A 19,556-nucleotide genomic window follows, 5' to 3' on the forward strand; every position below is an offset into this window, starting at 1 on the left:
CCGCTCTTTTCTTTGGAAATCGGAAACGCTAAACGCATCACTTCCTTCTGGTGAGTTTTATGAATATGGGCCTGGGTGTTTAGGATATTTATTTATTTATATTAAAATATAAATAAATAAATAATTTATAAAAAAAATATAAATAAATATCCTATCCTTACTCTGTTTTGTATGGAAGGTAGACCACAACCACCTTCACTCTCGCATAATCTGACCTTTTTATATAAGAACTGACAGAATGTGACAGATGTGAGTTTCGTGGATTCCGAGGCTGTAAAAAGTTTGTTTACAAACCGAAACTGTAAACAATGAATTGTTCATTTACGTTGAATTGTATTGGGCTGAGAAAGTTCTACAAGTCAAAAAGAGCATCCATGAATATACATATTGCTGATTGTATCTTTTAACAAGTTTGAAAACCACTTTGCTCCTGTTGGTTATCTGATAACTATAACTAAAACTATATATATAGTTTAATTTCTGTATCTTTTTCAGCTTTTTTCAATCATTGGTGAATCATAAATAGAACATATTTTTTGAGGGGGGATTTTCTGTTCCTGTCTTTTTAATAAGAGAATAATAAGATAAATAAAGAGTGTAGTAATTAAGTCTTCCATATAAAACAAAATGATTTAAATTTAGGAAAAAACGAGAAAAGTACAGCTAAACATTAAGGTTTATATTTAATATGTGATTATCATTTTGGTGACACTTTGCATTCCGTGGTTCCGTTCCTGCTTTTGTTCCTCCGCGCCGGTCCGGTCCGGTCCGGTCCGGCATGCCACCGCGGCTTTTACTTCTCACAGCCCGGCAGGAAGTTAGCTTAGACAACAAACTGGATTTTCTGCTAAAATGGATTAAAGTCTCCAGAGTGTTGTTATTGTTTTGGTCGCTCAGACTGCCGGAGCAACGTCTCTCATGATGTCTAACACGGCGAGGACCGGGGACATCATCCACCTGAACGTCGGAGGGAAGAGGTGAGAGACCGGAGGATGTTTTGGGAGTGTCGGCTAACCCGGCTAGCTAATGTAAACGCGTCTATGGAAGAGGCGTCCATTATCGGACACGTCCCCGTTCTTTCCCTTTTCTCGCCTATTTGGACGACAGCCCTCCTCAGTCGTGCCACAGCATTATAACGGGATCACCAGTGTATATGTTTGTAATGATACACACATGATTCGGAGCACCAGTCAGTTTGATCTCTACTTAACGTTTCCCAAATCGGACAATCGCGTACGTTACGCCCAAGCTGGACGCTGGGCGGTTCGTTGTGTTTTCCCGGGTGGTAACGTTAACTTATCAGTGTTAGTTCTATACATGGATGTATGGTTCTATATCCCACACCCCCGTTTTTATCCGTAGACAGTTACAGGAGGAAGGGGAAGTGAGGGCCAGTAAAGCAAGTCCAAAACAATGGCTGAAATTTCACCAGAGAGCAAAGTGCGTCCGATAATGGAACTTGGGATAACGTTCTGTAACGTAGCGTTACAGAAGCAGTATTTAGCATCTAGCTATCTCCTTACTTTTTAACGTTAACCAAGTTGAAATGGTTGTTGAAACTTTGCTTACAAGGGAATTGCATGTATCCTCTGTTTAGCTAGCTCAACTATTGTAATAATGTTACCTGGTAAAACGTAGCGTACCTAACGTTAGGTAGTTGCCTACATAGCTAATGCTAACGTTACCTTCTTTTAGTAACGACGTTATCCTTGATGCCTTAACAGTTAAATAGTTAATGTTAATGTGGATTTGTTTTTAGGTTCAGCACCTCCCGACAGACGCTGACCTGGGTTCCTGACTCTTTTTTCTCCAGGTTGGTGGAACAGAGAACCTAACACCGCTACACGCGCACACACAGCACACTCACCCAGTTGGGTATGGACAGAACGGGACGCGAACCTCCGTTCAAAACTCTGGCTATTTAATGCTGCCTTGATCACCGCCACACAAATAAACCTGTTAGAACATCACTTAAGACCTTATACGAATCATTTGGGTCTGCTGGTAAACTCGGCATACAAATATTTCACTGAGAGCACTTTACTTTGCGTCCTCCACAGTGCATTTTGGTGGAGGAAGATTGTTGGAAGGAGGCAAACCAATTCTATAAATTGACAATTTATTGAAATATGTGCTGCTTGGTGTATTGGATGTATGCCGAATTGAAGAGTGGCTTCTCACGATTTGTCACAGGTCTGAAGTTATGTTCTCCAAGATATATATACTGTATATTTGCCAGTAAACAAGACAACCCTAACCCTAACCCTCAGAGATTTTTTAACCTTCTCTCAAGAAAACAGTATGTATCAACACTAACAGAAACAGCTGCCAGATTAGTGTCCAGTAAATTAAGTCTTCTCCACATCAGCTTTGTGAGTCTCATGCATTTCACCAATGCTTATTTCCGCCACAGCTCTCTAGTTTACCAGCCAACTGGCATTTTAACAACACTGATTTGAATGGGAATGTCTGTTTTATTGCCTTGGTTAATTCATAATAGTAACTTCTGGACGGTGGTTTGTGTTTTGTTTTTTAGTCTTTTGAGCGGTCGGATCTCAACCTTGAAGGATGAAACTGGAGCTGTAAGTAGGGTGGCTGTGTGTGTGTGTGTGTGTGTGTGTGTGTGTGTGTGTGTGTGTGTGTGTGTGTATATGTATGTGTGCGGGCGTGCATGCATGCGTGTGTCTGACGTTAATATAATAGAGTTAGACACGTTACCTTACATACATTACATGGTACAGTATATCCTTTCATTGTGTGGTGTGTCTGCCTGTATGTGTGTCTGAATTTATATGTTGTGTAACTGTGCATGTGTTACCTTCTGCTGTCCCTCCTCTCTCTCCGTAGATCTTCATTGACAGAGACCCCTCTCTGTTCGCTCCCATCCTCAACTTCCTGCGGACCAAAGAGCTGCACCCCCGCTCCATCAACGTGCACATGCTCATGCACGAGGCCGAGTTCTACGGCATCACACCGCTGGGTGAGATGCCGCGTGTTGTGACGTGATCCTCTGTTGAGCCGCTTGGCACCACCAATGGGAGAAAATTGTATAGTGCAGATTTTACAGGTCAAATTAATAAGAAATCAGTTTTCACCTGGATTTACCTGCTCAGTCTGAAAGAGCAGCTGGTCTAACTATCTGGTACACGCAATGCATAGTGAGCTGAAGCAGAAGTGCAGGCTGAAGTCTTCCTGTTGACCAGCAGCTAAGTGGCTAACATGATGTTCCATCGACCGCAAAGTATTCTGTCTTCTGTCTTCTGCTGCTAAACAAAGCAACAAATGGAGTTGAGTTCTCCTCTCTCTCTACGCAGCAGAAGCTGTTAGACGATTTGGACTTTTCTGTTATTTTAGGTGTAGAAACTTCCAGAACAGACTTTGTCTGGATGCAGAACTCCAACATGAAGCAGCTGAAGCAGCTGATCCTCCAGCAGCAGCAGACCGTCTCAGCAGGTTTTCACCTGTTCAGATGCAGTCTGGATCCACTAAAGTCTGAGTTCAGCCTCATGAGGATCTGAACACATTTCTCACTGTAGCTGTGAAGCTGCAGCTAGCTAGCTACTGGAGCTTGTTCCCTTTGCGGGAGATGGAACGTTCCAGCTAGCTAAAAGCATGCTGGGTAGTGTAGTTTGGTAACTAATTTTGTCGTAATGTAAATAATATTGAATGGATTTTTGAGATGTGTTGATGCTTCCTACAACATATTTCAAAATCAAAGCCGTATTCTTTTAGATTGCTGATATGAAGAAACCTCCATACTGACAGAGGGGGAAGAAAACCAAAGACTTGACAGAAATGACATCATCATCGGCTTCTTGTTGCATGTTTACTGTTATTGTGCTACGACTCGTTGTTGCTGTTGTCTTATGTAATAACATAACTGTGTTTTGTTGTTCAGTGCGGAAGCTGCAGCTGTGTGACGAGCTGGACCGATCCTCGTGTGGAAACGTTCTGTTCAACGGCTACCTGCCTCCACCAGGTACACCGCCTGCCGGTCAACACTCCTCCCTGTCAGGGCTTTCCTTTCATTCAAAGCTGCAATAAGTGAAATGTTCTGACCACTAGAGGGAGACAGAAACTGACAGCAAAGCGACTCCTCCCTCCCTCCACTGCACTACGGAGGCCAGCCAAGGACAAACAAGCTTTTAAACAGTGAGGGAGAAAAAGAATTGTAAAGCTCCGGGAGGGAGGGGGAGGAGCTTCAGGACCAGAATCTGACAACAAGCTTTAGAAAAGAGGTGAAAACAGTATAGTCAGTGTACTCGCCTTCTCCCAGTGTACTGGGCTTCTCCCAGTATACTCACCTTCTCCCAGTATACTCAGCTCCTCCCAGTATACTTGGCCTCTCCCAGTATACTCACCTTCTCCCAGTATACTCACCTTCTCCCAGTATACTCTGCTCCTCCCAGTATACTCGCCTTCTCCCAGTATACTCCACCTCTCCCAGTATACTCTACCTTCTCCCAGTATACTCGCCTTCTCCCAGTATACTCCACCTCTCCCAGTATACTCTGCTCCTCCCAGTATACTCTGCTCCTCCCAGTATACTCACCTTCTCCTAGTATACTCCGCCTCTCCCAGTATACCCAGCTCCTCCCAGTCCAGTCCTAACGTCCTGTCTGCCCCCCCCCTCCCTGTCTGTCTGCTCCCAGTGTACCCGGCGAAGCGGCGTAACCGCCACAGCGTGGCAGGACCCCAGTTCATGGGCGGCCGGGCCGCGCCTGCAGAGAGAGCGCCGGTCAGACGCAGCAACACCATGCCTCCCAACCTGGGGAATTCTGGGATACTGGGCCGAGCCAACATGGAGGAGAGGCCATGTGGGGGTGAGGACACACACACACACACACAAACACACACACACACAGGGTTTTTTAAAAATACAACCATGGGACATAAAACATCAACAGTCTTGAGTCTTTTTTAAGGACATGATTGTGGCTGCTGCAGGTTCTCTAACACGCGTGTGTGTGTGTGTGTGTGTGTGTGTGTGTGTGTGTGTGTGTGTGTGTGCAGGCCAGTTGTCAGATCCCGGCATGGTCCGGATCATCTGTGGTCATCATAACTGGATCGCCGTGGCCTACGCCCAGTTTGTCGTCTGCTACAGGTACAGACAGTTCAGTTCAGTCACTTTATTGTCAAGTTAAGTCTTGTTATTAGTTGATAAAGCTCTTTATCATGCATACACACACTCTCTCTCTCAATCCACCTGACCTGCATGTCTTTGCACTGTGGGAGGAAACATCCAAACTCCACACAGAAAGGACCGGGGTGGAGATTCAAACCCATTATTTGTCTTGAAGACACATACTATACAATATCTATAAAAGTATTTCAAAGTATATTCATTACCATTCCAAAATAAATTCATACTAAGTAAATTTCTGTGCTTATCTACACCGGCTTGGGTTTGTCAATGAAGGTTTGAATTGTGAAACTTGAATAACTTCTTTTTTCATCTCTCTCTCTCTCTCTCTCTCTCTCTCTCTCTCTCTCTCTCTCTCTCTCTCTCTCTCTCTCTCTCTCTCTCTCTCTCTCTCTCTCTCTCTCTCTCTCTCAGGGTGAAGGAGTCTACCGGCTGGCAGCAGGTCTTCACCTCTCCTCGTCTGGACTGGGTGATTGACAGGGTCGCCCTCAACGCCAAGGTGATGGGCGGCTCGCTGGGCGACAACGACAAGATGGTGGCCGTCGCCTCGGTAACGGAGATCATCCTGTGGGCCATCTGCCCAGACGGCAACGGGAACGAGATCGGTGAGTTTCTACGGCACATAATTAATTCTCACAGCAGTGATAGTTGAGTTGCTACACAGGCTTCAAAAAACCTGGAAAATTCACTTGATAAATTTCAGGTTTTGAAAAGTTTGGGGAATTTGAACAAAAATGGAAGTATTGGAGCAGTGCTTATAAGACATTATGAGGCATTATAAGCACATTGTGAGTTAATGATAATTATGTTTTATTACATAGTTATATTTTATCAGCCATGATCTAATAAAGACAATGTGCAAAACATACAGGGGATCGACTAGTTTATGGGGCAGCTGAATAGTTGATGTAATTATAGAGACTATACACACACATGACACATGAAAATTAGCTTTTTGGCTACTGGCATATTTACATTCTGAGTAATGTTTGTTAATGTGCACTGTCCCTGTTAAAATAAACTAAATAAATGTAATTATATTAAACCAAGTTATTAATTTTCATAATAAACTTTTCATAATAAACTTTATTGGTATAGCTTTTATCTAAAAACAGAATTTACAAAGAGCTTCTCAAAACAAAAACTAAATAAAACATGGGACCGGAAGAAATACAAAGAATAGGAATGACAAAAAAAAAAGAAATTAAGATAAATCAAGGAAGCACGTGAATCTGATTGGCTGATGACGGTGAAAAGTTCAGCCCCGGCGACGAGCTTGTTGAGCGTCCAATCATCAGCTGAGTTTCCTGGTGGCTCATCAGTGGATAAACAGGCTGTTCAATAGCAGCAGCTGAGAGCCAATCACATGTCTCTGGTTCTGAATGTCAACTTCCTGTTTCCTGTGTTCAGGCGTGTTCAGTCTGAACGTGCCGGTGGAGGCTCTCTTCTTCGTCGGTAACCAGCTGATCGCCACCAGCCACACGGGGAAGGTGGGGGTGTGGAACGCCGTCACCAAACACTGGCAGGTCAGGACGGCTCTGTTGTCACCCGCTCTCCCTCGTAAGAGACGAGCTGCTTCTCAGGGGGCCGAGTAAAATAAATATTGGTGTTCAGACAAGAGAAACGAGTAGAAACAAGTCCAGATTTGCAAATATGCATTGTGAGATACTCATATGATCAGGATTACAGATGGAGGGAGAATATGAACAGAAATATGTAGCCAGAGGTGGGCACACACACACACATTTAAATCTGATTTATTTATGCTCACATCACACAGCAGCAGTGAGCGGACAGACTGCACTGTGTGGTGTGATGTCAGAACGACCTTTGACCTCTGCCCGTCCCTCTCGCTCTTCTCTGGCCGCGCTGCATCTTCCTTAAACAAGAGTCTGAGATTTCAACCATTTGGAAATGACTGGCAGCATTTGGACTCGACTTGATGCATGAAGAGAAGACTTGAGACTGGACTTGACTTGGGTTCTGGTGACTTGGGACTTGACTCTGACTTGTACTTTGATGACTTGAAAAGGTTTCTAAAGTCTTGACTTGAGATCTTGTGTTTGTGTAAATGACTTAGATTGAAAGTGATGAGATTTGTTCCAGCGGACGACTGAATTTAAATTCTGTTTTCTGAATTTGTATGGAATGATTGAATTTATTGAAGTTGAAACTGATTATAGAAATCAAACTCATGATGCTCTTACCAAGTTTTTATCCTATTAAAACCATATTGCATTGAAAAGTCCTCGATATTTAGTTTTCTTTAAGATATTAAATTGATACTGGACTCTTGATTTGTTCTGACTTGACTTGCTGTTCTACATTTAGACTTGAGACTTGACATTAATGACTTGGACTTGACTTGGTAATCTACATTTAGACTTGTGCCTCAAGACTTGAGACAGACTTGGGACACGAGCAAAGTTGACTTGGTGATACCTCTGGAAGTAGCACACAGAGAGATGTGTCCAGATGATACATACTGACTCAAGTAGTAAAGTAGAATATTTGTTCTCTGCTGTCTCTTATAGAACCAGGATGTGGTTCCTATCAACAGTTACGACACAGCCGGCTCCTTCCTGATCCTGGGCTGCAACAACGGATCTATCTACTATATCGGTGAGACAGACTGTATATGGATCTACTGTATATGGATCTACTGTATATCTCATTTATTTCATATCGAGATCACAGACCTGCAGGTTCAGTATACATGCTGCTGTGTACTTCTGATGATGAGCTGTTCTGGTGTTTCAACATCACTGACAGGTTGTGATAGTTTAACAGTTGTTTGATTCTTGCTTTATTTGTCCTATCCCTGTTTTAAATTTATGTCTGGCTTTTTGTGTCTTTTATGTAGGCCTATCTGTATTATGTACAGTATGTGTATTGTGATAATTGAGTTAATTATTATAAGTTTATTATCATTAAAGTTGGAAAGGATAGGGCAACTTGTTGTAAAAGTCTCACTACATAGACTATGAATTGACTGTTCCTCTCTGTACAGACTGTGGATTGACTAGTCCTCTGTATAGACTGTGGATTGACTAGTCCTCTCTGTATAGACTGTGGATTGACTAGTCCTCTGTACAGACTGTGGATTGACTAGTCCTCTGTATAGACTGTGGATTGACTAGTCCTCTGTATAGACTGTGGATTGACTAGTCCTCTGTACAGACTGTGGATTGACTAGTCCTCTGTATAGACTGTGGATTGACTAGTCCTCTGTATAGACTGTGGATTGACTAGTCCTCTGTACAGACTGTGGATTGACTAGTCCTCTGTATAGACTGTGGATTGACTAGTCCTCTGTACAGACTGTGGATTGACTAGTCCTCTCTGTATAGACTGTGGATTGACTAGTCCTCTGTATAGACTGTGGATTGACTAGTCCTCTGTACAGACTGTGGATTGACTAGTCCTCTCTGTACAGACTGTGGATTGACTAGTCCTCTGTATAGACTGTGGATTGACTAGTCCTCTGTATAGACTGTGGATTGACTAGTCCTCTGTATAGACTGTGGATTGACTAGTCCTCTCTGTATAGACTGTGGATTGACTAGTCCTCTGTATAGACTGTGGATTGACTAGTCCTCTCTGTATAGACTGTGGATTGACTAGTCCTCTCTGTATAGACTGTGGATTGACTAGTCCTCTCTGTATAGACTGTGGATTGACTAGTCCTCTCTGTACAGACTGTGGATTGACTAGTCCTCTGTATAGACTGTGGATTGACTAGTCCTCTGTATAGACTGTGGATTGACTAGTCCTCTCTGTATAGACTGTGGATTGACTAGTCCTCTGTACAGACTGTGGATTGACTAGTCCTCTCTGTACAGACTGTGGATTGACTAGTCCTCTGTACAGACTGTGGATTGACTAGTCCTCTGTATAGACTGTGGATTGACTAGTCCTCTGTATAGACTGTGGATTGACTAGTCCTCTGTATAGACTGTGGATTGACTAGTCCTCTGTACAGACTGTGGATTGACTAGTCCTCTGTATAGACTGTGGATTGACTAGTCCTCTGTACAGACTGTGGATTGACTAGTCCTCTCTGTATAGACTGTGGATTGACTAGTCCTCTGTATAGACTGTGGATTGACTAGTCCTCTGTACAGACTGTGGATTGACTAGTCCTCTCTGTACAGACTGTGGATTGACTAGTCCTCTGTATAGACTGTGGATTGACTAGTCCTCTGTATAGACTGTGGATTGACTAGTCCTCTGTATAGACTGTGGATTGACTAGTCCTCTGTATAGACTGTGGATTGACTAGTCCTCTGTATAGACTGTGGATTGACTAGTCCTCTCTGTACAGACTGTGGATTGACTAGTCCTCTCTGTATAGACTGTGGATTGACTAGTCCTCTCTGTATAGACTGTGGATTGACTAGTCCTCTGTATAGACTGTGGATTGACTAGTCCTCTCTGTATAGACTGTGGATTGACTAGTCCTCTGTATAGACTGTGGATTGACTAGTCCTCTCTGTACAGACTGTGGATTGACTAGTCCTCTCTGTATAGACTGTGGATTGACTAGTCCTCTGTATAGACTGTGGATTGACTAGTCCTCTGTATAGACTGTGGATTGACTAGTCCTCTGTATAGACTGTGGATTGACTAGTCCTCTGTATAGACTGTGGATTGACTAGTCCTCTGTATAGACTGTGGATTGACTAGTCCTCTCTGTATAGACTGTGGATTGACTAGTCCTCTCTGTACAGACTGTGGATTGACTAGTCCTCTCTGTATAGACTGTGGATTGACTAGTCCTCTCTGTATAGACTGTGGATTGACTAGTCCTCTGTATAGACTGTGGATTGACTAGTCCTCTGTACAGACTGTGGATTGACTAGTCCTCTGTATAGACTGTGGATTGACTAGTCCTCTGTATAGACTGTGGATTGACTAGTCCTCTGTACAGACTGTGGATTGACTAGTCCTCTCTGTATAGACTGTGGATTGACTAGTCCTCTGTACAGACTCCATATTAACTCGTCCCTGTTTGTCCGTCCAGATGTGCAGAAGTTTCCTCTGAGGATGAAGGATAATGACCTGCTGGTGACGGAGCTGTACAGAGACCCGACTGAAGACGCCATCACTGCCCTCAGTGTCTACCTCACTCCCAAAACTAGTATGACTATTACAATACTACTACTACTACTACTACTAGTACTACTACTGCCAGTACCACTACTACTTATGCTACTGCTACTACTACTGAGTATTATAATGTAATCCCATCACTGCCCTCAGTGTCTACCTTGTGCCAAAATCTAGTGTGGCTACTATCACTATTACTACTACCAACACTACTGCTACTACTACTTCTACTGCTACTAGTAGTACTACTTCTGCCAGTACTACTACCACCACTACTATTACTACCACTGCCCTCAAAGTCTACTTCATGCCCAAAACTAATGCGACTGCAGAAGTGACCCGTACGAGCCGCCCGCTGAAGTGTGGTTGTGCTGCTCCTCAGGTGACAGTGGGAACTGGATAGAGATTGCGTATGGGACCAGTTCTGGGACGGTGCGGGTCATCGTTCAGCACCCGGAGACCGTCGGCTCCGGACCGCAGCTCTTCCAGACCTTCTCCGTCCACCGCAGCCCCGTCACCAAGATCATGCTGTCCGAAAAACACCTCATATCAGGTACGTATAAATCTAAATGTCCGGCCAGTCTGTTACTTCCCACTACTTGTTGCTGTTTTTCTGTCTACTGAACACTGACCAAAACCTTCAAATCCAGTGAAGAAATTGTAGTTTAAAAGAAATTTTTAAATGGAAAATGTGTTGGAACACCGTACACTGTACCACTGATCTGGACTGTGTGTTTACTTATTGTTTGTGTGTTTGTTTGTGTGTGTGTGTCAGTGTGCGCGGACAACAACCACGTGCGCACCTGGACAGTGACTCGGTTCAGAGGGATGATCTCCACCCAGCCTGGATCCACTCCGCTCACCTCCTTCAAGATCCTCTCCCTGGACGATGTGGACGGACACGGAGGCTGCAGCGCCGGGACGGAGATCGGTAACACACACACACACACACACACACACTTTAAGGAGTTAGGGGTCAGAGGTCAGATCCAGCAGTAACTGTGTTTTACCTGTATCAGGACCGTATGGAGAGAGAGACGAGCAGCAGGTGTTTATCCAGAGAGTCGTACCAGACACCGATAAACTCTACGTCCGACTGTCCTCCAATGGAAAGAGGTGAGAGAGAGAGAGAGAGAGAGTGTGTGTGTGTGTGTGTGTGTGTGTGTGTGTGCGCGCGCACTCTTGTGTATTAGAGAAATAAAGTGAGAGTGTGTGGTTTAGCATTTCTTTGCCGCTTGGCCACTTTTTGACTGTAGTGTAGAAGAGAGCAAGAGTGGGATTAAGCCGTGTGTGTGTGTGTGTGTGTGTGTGTGTGTGTGTGTGTGTGTGTGTGTGTGTGTGTGTGTGTGTGTGTGTGTGTGTGTGTGTGTGTGTGTGTGTAGGGTGTGTGAGGTGCGCTCGGTGGACGGAACCTCCATCACGTCCTTCATGGTCCATGAGTGCGAGGGTTCGAGCCGGATCGGCTCGCGGCCGCGGCGCTACCTGTTCAGCGGCCACGGCAACGGCAGCATCCAGATGTGGGACCTGACCACCGCCATGGAGATCGCCGGGAAGGTCGACATCAGAGGTGCATAACTTTATTGTTCAGTAGAGGTTGACATCAGATTCTTGGAAAAAAAAACTTTATTGTTAACTAGAGCCTGACATCAGATTTAAAAAAAAAAAAAAAAAAAAACCTAATTGTTAATTAGAGGTTGATGTCAGACTCTTGAAAAACAAAACTTTATTGTTCATTAGAGGTCAACATGCTGTGATTGGTTGTTGCCTCAGTCAGTGTCTGATGTGTGCTGTTGTGATTGGTTGTCTGGCAGCGCTGGGCGGGCCGACGGAGGAGGAGCTTCTGGAGCTGCTGGACCAGTGTGACTTGGCTTTAACCAGAACACCTGACAGCACACCCAGAGCCTCCACCTGCAGGTACACACACACACACACACACACACACACACACTCTGATACCACACCCAGAGCCTCCACCTGCAGGTACACACACACACACACACACACACACACTCTGATACCACACCCAGAGCCTCCACCTGCAGGTACACACACACACACACACACACACACACACACACACTCTGATACCACACCCAGAGCCTCCACCTGCAGGTACACACACACACACACACACACACACACACACACACACACTCTGATACCACACCCAGAGCCTCCACCTGCAGGTACACACACACACACACACACACACACACACACACACACACACTCTGATACCACACCCAGAGCCTCCACCTGCAGGTACACACACACACACACACACACACACACACACACACACACACACTCTGATACCACACCCAGAGCCTCCACCTGCAGGTACACACACACACTCTCTCTCTCTCGCTCTCTCTCTCTCTCTCTCTCTCTCTCTCTCTCTCTCTCTCTCTCTCGCTCTCTCTCACACACACACTCTGATACCACACCCAGAGCCTCCACCTGCAGGTACACACACACACACACACCCCTTTTCTTTTGGTAAGTTTTAGATTGGCAAAATTATTTTGTAATGCAACACATCAGCATTAAAGTTGCTCCGTTTATAATTTTTAACCATCAATATGTCTTATCCAATTAATATTCCTATAATGACTGTAAACCAGTGAGAGCCTGTTGGAGCTGATCGTTCTCCTCTGTCTCACTCCAGTAGTATTGTTAGTTCTAGTGTTTCTCCACATTAAGACTACATTTCCCATCAGCCCCGTTGCTTCCTGCCCCCCCTCCCCCTCCCTGAAGAGGATCAACATGTTGGAAGTGATTTCTCCATCTTCCTTTCCCTCCTTCCACCATCTGCTGCCAGAAACTCTTTCAGCTTTATCTCCGTTTGCTCTGGAAGAACAGAAGAAGAACCTCTTCCTGTTTTGTGCCGTAAAGATCCAGCAGATTTCCCTCCAGATCCACCAGGTGGAGAAACTATGGAGGATGTTTACTGTCATACTGATGACTCTAAACTAATGTCATTTTTCTTGATCCCTCTTTGTCCTCCCCAGCCTGCTCTCCCAGCTGAGTGAAACCTTCAGGACTGAGCGTCTCCACGGCGGAGGAGGAAGAGGGGGTTCGATGTGCGGTAGCCTCCCTCGACAGGCTCCGCCCCCGGTTCCCCTCGCCAAACCTCTCCGGGACCCGGGCCTCTCGGCCGGGCCCGGAGCCGGACCGCCGCCCCCCGCTGGCCTGGGCGCAGCCTACTGCCACAGTTCTAACCCCAGTCCTAGTCCTGGTCCCGGTCCCGGTCTCACTCAGGTCCTCAGCCAGGCCTCCCTCGCTCACAGTGGCAGCCCCCGCCCCTCTAGAAACCTGGACAGAGAGAGGGACGGGATGGGGTCGGTTCGGAGAGGAAGCTTCGTGGAGCGCTGCCAGGAGCTGGCCAAGGGTTCGGAGGCAGCGGGGGCGGGGCCAGAGGGCGGGAGGCGGAGCCTAGCGGTGTGTAGCGAATTAGAGGCCAGATTAGGCCTCAGAACGGCCACAGCGTTCTCCAGCGGACGCCTCGCTGTCGGAACGCCTTCATCTTCGTCGTCGTCGTTGTCCTCGTCGTCGTCTTCCTCACACCGCAGGGCCGCGCCCACGTCCCAGTTAAGCCCCGCCCCCGCAGTTGTCAGCCCGACCCGGTCGCAGACGCCCGTCTCCCCTCGCCGCGGGACCGGGTCGTCTCCCGCCGACGTCCCGCCTTCCCCCGAGAGCCCGGCCAATCCGGACAGCCCCGCCGCCGCCGCCGGCCCGCCCACCAGCCCCAAACCTCCTATGAATGAGACCAGCTTCTGATTGGCTGGCAGGCTGACCGGGGGTCTGACTGAGCGTGTGCGAAGGGAAGCGCTTCATTGATGTCACGACTCCAATCTGCAGCCATTCCTGCATTTATCCAGTTTAAACCACTGGGAATCTAACAGCTAAGTGTAAAGATTTAGAATTATACGTTCTTCTTTTTTACATTTCCACTGGATTGTTAATCTCAGGCACACTGGAACAGACAGTATTGATCTTGCTAAGTTTGAGTGCTAATAAAAACTTTGCATATTTACAACATGTCAGCAGTGAGTGGCAGCAGCTGCAGGTCTCGTTTCCCTGAGTCAGGACTTAAAGGCCTTTGGCTGCTAGTTAGTTTCTCACTGGCAGTTTATTACATTCGGCTGCAGCAGCAGTCGTTCATGCGGCCCCGAGATGATTGGTCGATTAACTGTTATTGAGTAGCCAATTAACGATCAAATACAGCTCTGTCGCCGTGGTTACCACATGCTCCAGCTTGCTGACTGGAATAAGCCACCTGTTCAGTTGACGCGATCGCTAGAATGTCAGATTGGTAAATGAAATTTGTATTTCAGGAGCAAAACAAAAACTGTTAGCGTAAAGTCTGTAACCTCGTCTCTTTTAAAGCAGCCGAATGCCTTCACTAACTGTTCAGTTGTTACTAAGGATTGTAACTTAAGTCGTTCAGTTTTTTGTATTTTTCTAAGGCGTAAATCAGGACTTAGCTGTTGTTACCACTTACAGGGGAAATTACTACCAGGCCAAATGCTGGTAACTTTTGGCTCTTGCTAGTAGGTTTTGTCTACTCCACCAGCCAGTTTAACAGAGTCCTTTTCTAAGTGGCTGGTGATTTTTGGGATTTACCAGCTGTTGTCCAGACAGCAAATCAGTAAATTTCCAGCCCTGATTTGAAGCATCCTGCTGCTGTCTGCTGTCTCTTCCTCTCTGACAGTCTTCCACTGAGCTGCAGACCTGCTGTCACTGTGACCAACGCTTTACCATTCAATATGAAGGCAGAGAAAAGAAATTCCTATTCAAATAAACATTCCCGACTGGACATTCGGACGGTCCAGTTAAGATGGAAGAACTTTTTAGATATAGCTTTTGTTATGGAAATGAACTTCATGGCACATAAAACTCAGGAAGGTGTGAATATGGAGAAGAAAAAACATTTGAACATCTTCCATACACTGTCCACAAAACAACATGACGTTAGCTTGGTAAGGACTGTAGTTCTGTGGCAGCTGTCTTACATGTAAAGAAGATTGCCATGATATGCCACAAAAGGGTCTTTTATATTCTTTCGTATTCATCGCAGTGTGATGATCCTGCCGGAAAAAGTTCATTTTTCTGGAATGAGGAAAATAATCCTTATGTTCTCACTGATGCCCGTGTATTTATGAAATTCTACGCAGGTTTCAGCAGGTTTCAGAGGCCTGAGTGTGCGTTCACGCTGTGAGAAATCAATCGTTCCAGAGCTCAGCGACCGGGGAAATGTGTCGACGCTTCCTTGTTTCCCAACTGATGTGATTTAGTTTCATGATCAAAGTGGAGAAGTTGATTCCAGCCATTCAAAGCTTCCCAGTTCTCTACAACTTTTATGTGAAAGACGACAGGAAGAAATGTCTCAGAAACGAAGCTTGGAGAACGGTTGATCCGTAATTGGAGTCGATGGGAAGCTCTGTGTTAGATTTTTTCTGTTTATTTTCAATTAATGCTGCCTAATTAGCAGAAGCTAGCTGTATTATCTCATCAAAACGATATAACGTTATGAAAGGCAATACGAAAGCAGCAAGTACATGAATTGCCTGTCTAACACTGAAGCGTCAGACAGATGTGATCAGAGCCTCTGGCCCCGCCCACAACCTGTCAGAGCCGAGGGACGCGTCGACCGAGCCGCTCCGTCTGAACGCACAGCCGGGGTCATGAAACTCAACACAGTAATGAACATGGGAACTTTACGTTCAAATACAAAATAGAAATTGCACTCATGACAAAAATTGGTGGTGAGCGAGTTTACCTTCACCACATTTTGCAGCATTTTTCCACGAAGCAAAACCAAAGTGGATTTGGATGTGGAGGTGTTGGAGAGACTGCAGAGAGACCGGTGCTGTTTGTCTGTAAACAGGAACTGGCCGGAGGCGCGCTGCTGTTTCCTGATTGGCTTCAGAAGGTCGGATCCTTTCCACAGCTGTAGCTCCCACTTTGCAGACGCCATTTTGCGTCCCTCCCTGTGTTGGGTCAGCTTGACTCGGGACGCAGAATGGTGCGGGTGGGAGCCGCCTGCTGCTCTGTGTGCCTTGTGTCTCTGGAGGCGTTTCAAGAACCAGAACTATTCAGCTAGCCAGATAACAGAAAGTCACCATGAAATTGTTTATAATGATAATCAACAGCTAGCTATAGTTACTATAGCTGAGACATCCAGTAGATGTGTAATTATCCATGTGTAATTTTACTAATTATTCAAAAGAAGTTGCATATAATTCATTTTCACAGTTATCAATTACATAATCATGATTTTAGTTTCTGCAAAATTTCGGCAGTATTGAAAATTTCCACCCGCTGTCAAAATGTTGATGCCAGCGGTGCAGTGAAATAACCTGAGATAAATAACCAGGTCACACTGTCTAGAAAAATCAATATTCTCATTATTAGCATTTTATCCAGAATGACGCAGCTCTACCATCTGACTGACTGATTCATCTGGCTGTTAAAAAAACCTCCAGGTCAAACATCTGCTGCAGAACAGAGGCTGCGTTACACCGGCAACAAACATCTGCTTTTAACTCCTTTACGCACATCTGGCTTCCTCACGTCAGATCCCTCCTTATCTCTCACTTTAAAGTCTCAATGAAACGGCATTCTGAGAGCATCTCGCGTCCGTAATGTGATGTATTTCCTGTTGAAACAGGATGTTGGGGCGGGACGTAACGCAGGGAGGGATCATTGGAAAGTCTGAACCGGTGGGATTCAGTCATTCAGTTTTAGTTTGTACCAAGAGTGAAACCGCAGACCTGTCCCTGTGTGGATGCAGCCTTTGTAACCTTGACACTGTTCTTCTTTTGATTGACACTGGTTTAATACTGAATTAATTTACGTTTTATGTTTTCCTCTGTACTGATGATTACTGTGGTTATAAATGCAAAGTCCAAAACATGCTACCTGCTGTAGTTTGGACCATAAAGTTCACCAACTTCTTGCTTAATCACAGTTTTCTTCTTCTTCTTCTTGTTTAATTTAGATTTTCATTTCAATTATCACAAGTTTTGTCATAGATGTAGCAGTTTTCAGCATTAAAAAACCTCCATGTGTATACTATGTCTGTCTCCTAGTGGTGTAACTGATCTGTGATCTGTAATGTGGCTGTTCAGAGCCAGATCTAGGAGTCAACACCTGGATTCAGCCAACGTTTTTTCTTCGTTCATCGCAACTAAAAAGGACGAGACGTTCTGCTTCGTGTCGGACGGCATTTCAAACTTGTAGCAGAGGAGATCGCTAGAATATAACTACCATGGTTTCTACAATAAATGACACTGTGTGAACAACCTGCTTCAATATTTATTCACTGTTTATCAGCTGGTTAAGTAGCTAACTAGTGGGAGCGTATCTATGTTCCCAGGGTCCTATGTTCCCCAAATTTATATGGCACATAATGGGAACATGGGGATCTTTTTCAGGTTCCCATTATGTGCTATATAGAGCTGGGGAACATAGGACCTTGGAATATAGGACCCTGGGAACATAGGACCCTGGGAACATAGGAATGACTCCCTAACTAGCTACTTAACCTGCGACTGGTTCTTTACTATGTGGTTAGCGAGCTAACATATCTAAGTTGCAATCAATCGACTGATGCTATGCTGTGTGTTGAGCAAGCTAACGTTAGCTGTAAGCTACAACAGGAAAACCATGAATGTACCGTCTGTATTATATAATATGGATTCCTCCATGTTGGATTTTTTTTTCCTCAGGTCAACACTGCCGACCAACTGTTTCTATTGGCCGGCTCCACAAATTTGCAGGTCAAAGTTCACCAAATTTGAACTCCGCATGAAGGCAAAGTGCGAAATTGATTCGCAACCCGAAGCGTTTATTTTTAGTCGTCCTTTATAAGTAAAGTGACTTCCTGTTTGTGCCGGTGTGGCCGCGCCTGCATGCTGCCTTCCGTTTCAGTTCGGGAGTCGTGAGTTCCCCGGCGGCGGGTCGTCAGTCCAGCCTCCTTCAGTTCCAGCGGTCCGGTTCGGCAAAGTCCCGTTCCCTGTGCTGCAGCTGATCTGATGTCAGTGATATTTGCCAACATTAGCTAGCTAGTTAGCATAGAGCATGAGCGACTGTAGACGCAACTTTACATTTTCCACACAGGGGTGTTGATAGATTTAAAGTCGAGATGAAATGAAAAATGCCTTTTTAACCCTTTCAGATCACATCCCCGGTCATACTGTGCACCTATTTAACAATATATGCCAAAAAAAATACAAAAAATAAATTTCTTTGTATTCTTTTATCAAAATTCAATTCAAATTCTTCCTGTAAAGCAAAATATGCCGTGTGCTTACGTAAGCATGCCTCAACCAATTTCAACCAATAATATCATGACATCCACCCGTCAATCAATCTTCAACTTTTAGCGCACAGAGCTAAGATTCATTAGTTAGCTAGCTAGCAGCAGCACGGTACTTCGGCGTGTCTTCGGGTGTTATGACACGCCCACTTTTCAACGTTCAAATCAAATTCCTCCCAACGTTACGTCCCGCCTGTCTTTCCTGTTTCACTCGGAAATACGTCACGATACGGAAGTTAGATGCTCTCGAAATGCCGTTTCATCTCGACTTTAAGGTCATGTGATGCTGAGAAAAACTTCAGTGTATTTTGAGGATTATAAACATGTTAAAAAGTACAAAATGTTTTGCCGCCATGTTGAGATAGACCGCTGCAGCTCAGGAACTTTGTGGAGTTTCCTACTTGGATTTCAGATTTGATCCGATCCGTCGCATTCAAAGGAAGTCCGAGTTCAGACTTAAATCTAGTTTTAGGATGTTTGTGGACTCTCCCTGGTCTGTCTGATATATGTCTGAAACTGATATATGTGGCTCTGGGCTGTTGTGTTCGCTCATAGTCTGAATATTGTCAATTTTTTGTGTTTTGTCCATTTTAATTTTCAGTTTATTTTTCAGTTGCTCAGTATTTAACATCATTGTCATGTTATGTAAATGTATCATTCAGAATGTGGTGAAGAAACACCTGAGGAGTTTTTCCATATTCTTATCTGAATGCCACCTGAGCACCGTGTGTGTGTGTGTGTGTGTGTGTGATCAGATGTTTCTGTATGACTGCTTTTCTAACACCGTCTTTGTAAAAAAAAAAATAAACAACTAATGCCAGCCAACTTTGATTTTTTTTGCTTTCTTTTTAAATCAAGCACACACACACACACACACACACACACTCAGGTTTCATTCCAAAAGCCTTTAATTAACCGACATACAAACTAATGTAAGAGCAGCTGACTTTTCCATGAAATAAATTAGACATAAATACATAA

At 44.8% G+C, this 19,556-nt stretch overlaps 1 protein-coding gene across 1 annotated transcript; it reads left to right on the plus strand.

Moving 5' to 3' along the window:
* Window positions 1-821: 821 nt before the first annotated feature.
* Window positions 822-17,551, plus strand: shkbp1 (SH3KBP1 binding protein 1). Its single transcript, XM_071918567.2, has 17 exons — window positions 822-977; window positions 1,760-1,813; window positions 2,537-2,582; window positions 2,848-2,980; window positions 3,899-3,979; window positions 4,653-4,823; window positions 5,014-5,104; window positions 5,558-5,748; window positions 6,554-6,669; window positions 7,678-7,765; window positions 10,167-10,283; window positions 10,635-10,805; window positions 11,028-11,183; window positions 11,272-11,368; window positions 11,635-11,819; window positions 12,064-12,166; window positions 13,264-17,551. Exons 1-17 carry the CDS (start codon window positions 919-921, stop codon window positions 14,030-14,032), a joined length of 2,628 nt encoding a protein of 875 aa, XP_071774668.2. The 5' UTR covers window positions 822-918; the 3' UTR covers window positions 14,033-17,551.
* The last annotated feature ends 2,005 nt before the right edge of the window (window positions 17,552-19,556 follow it).

This window comes from Centroberyx gerrardi, chromosome 6, assembly GCF_048128805.1.
Source record: "Centroberyx gerrardi isolate f3 chromosome 6, fCenGer3.hap1.cur.20231027, whole genome shotgun sequence".
In the NCBI taxonomy this organism is placed as follows: domain Eukaryota; kingdom Metazoa; phylum Chordata; class Actinopteri; order Beryciformes; family Berycidae; genus Centroberyx; species Centroberyx gerrardi.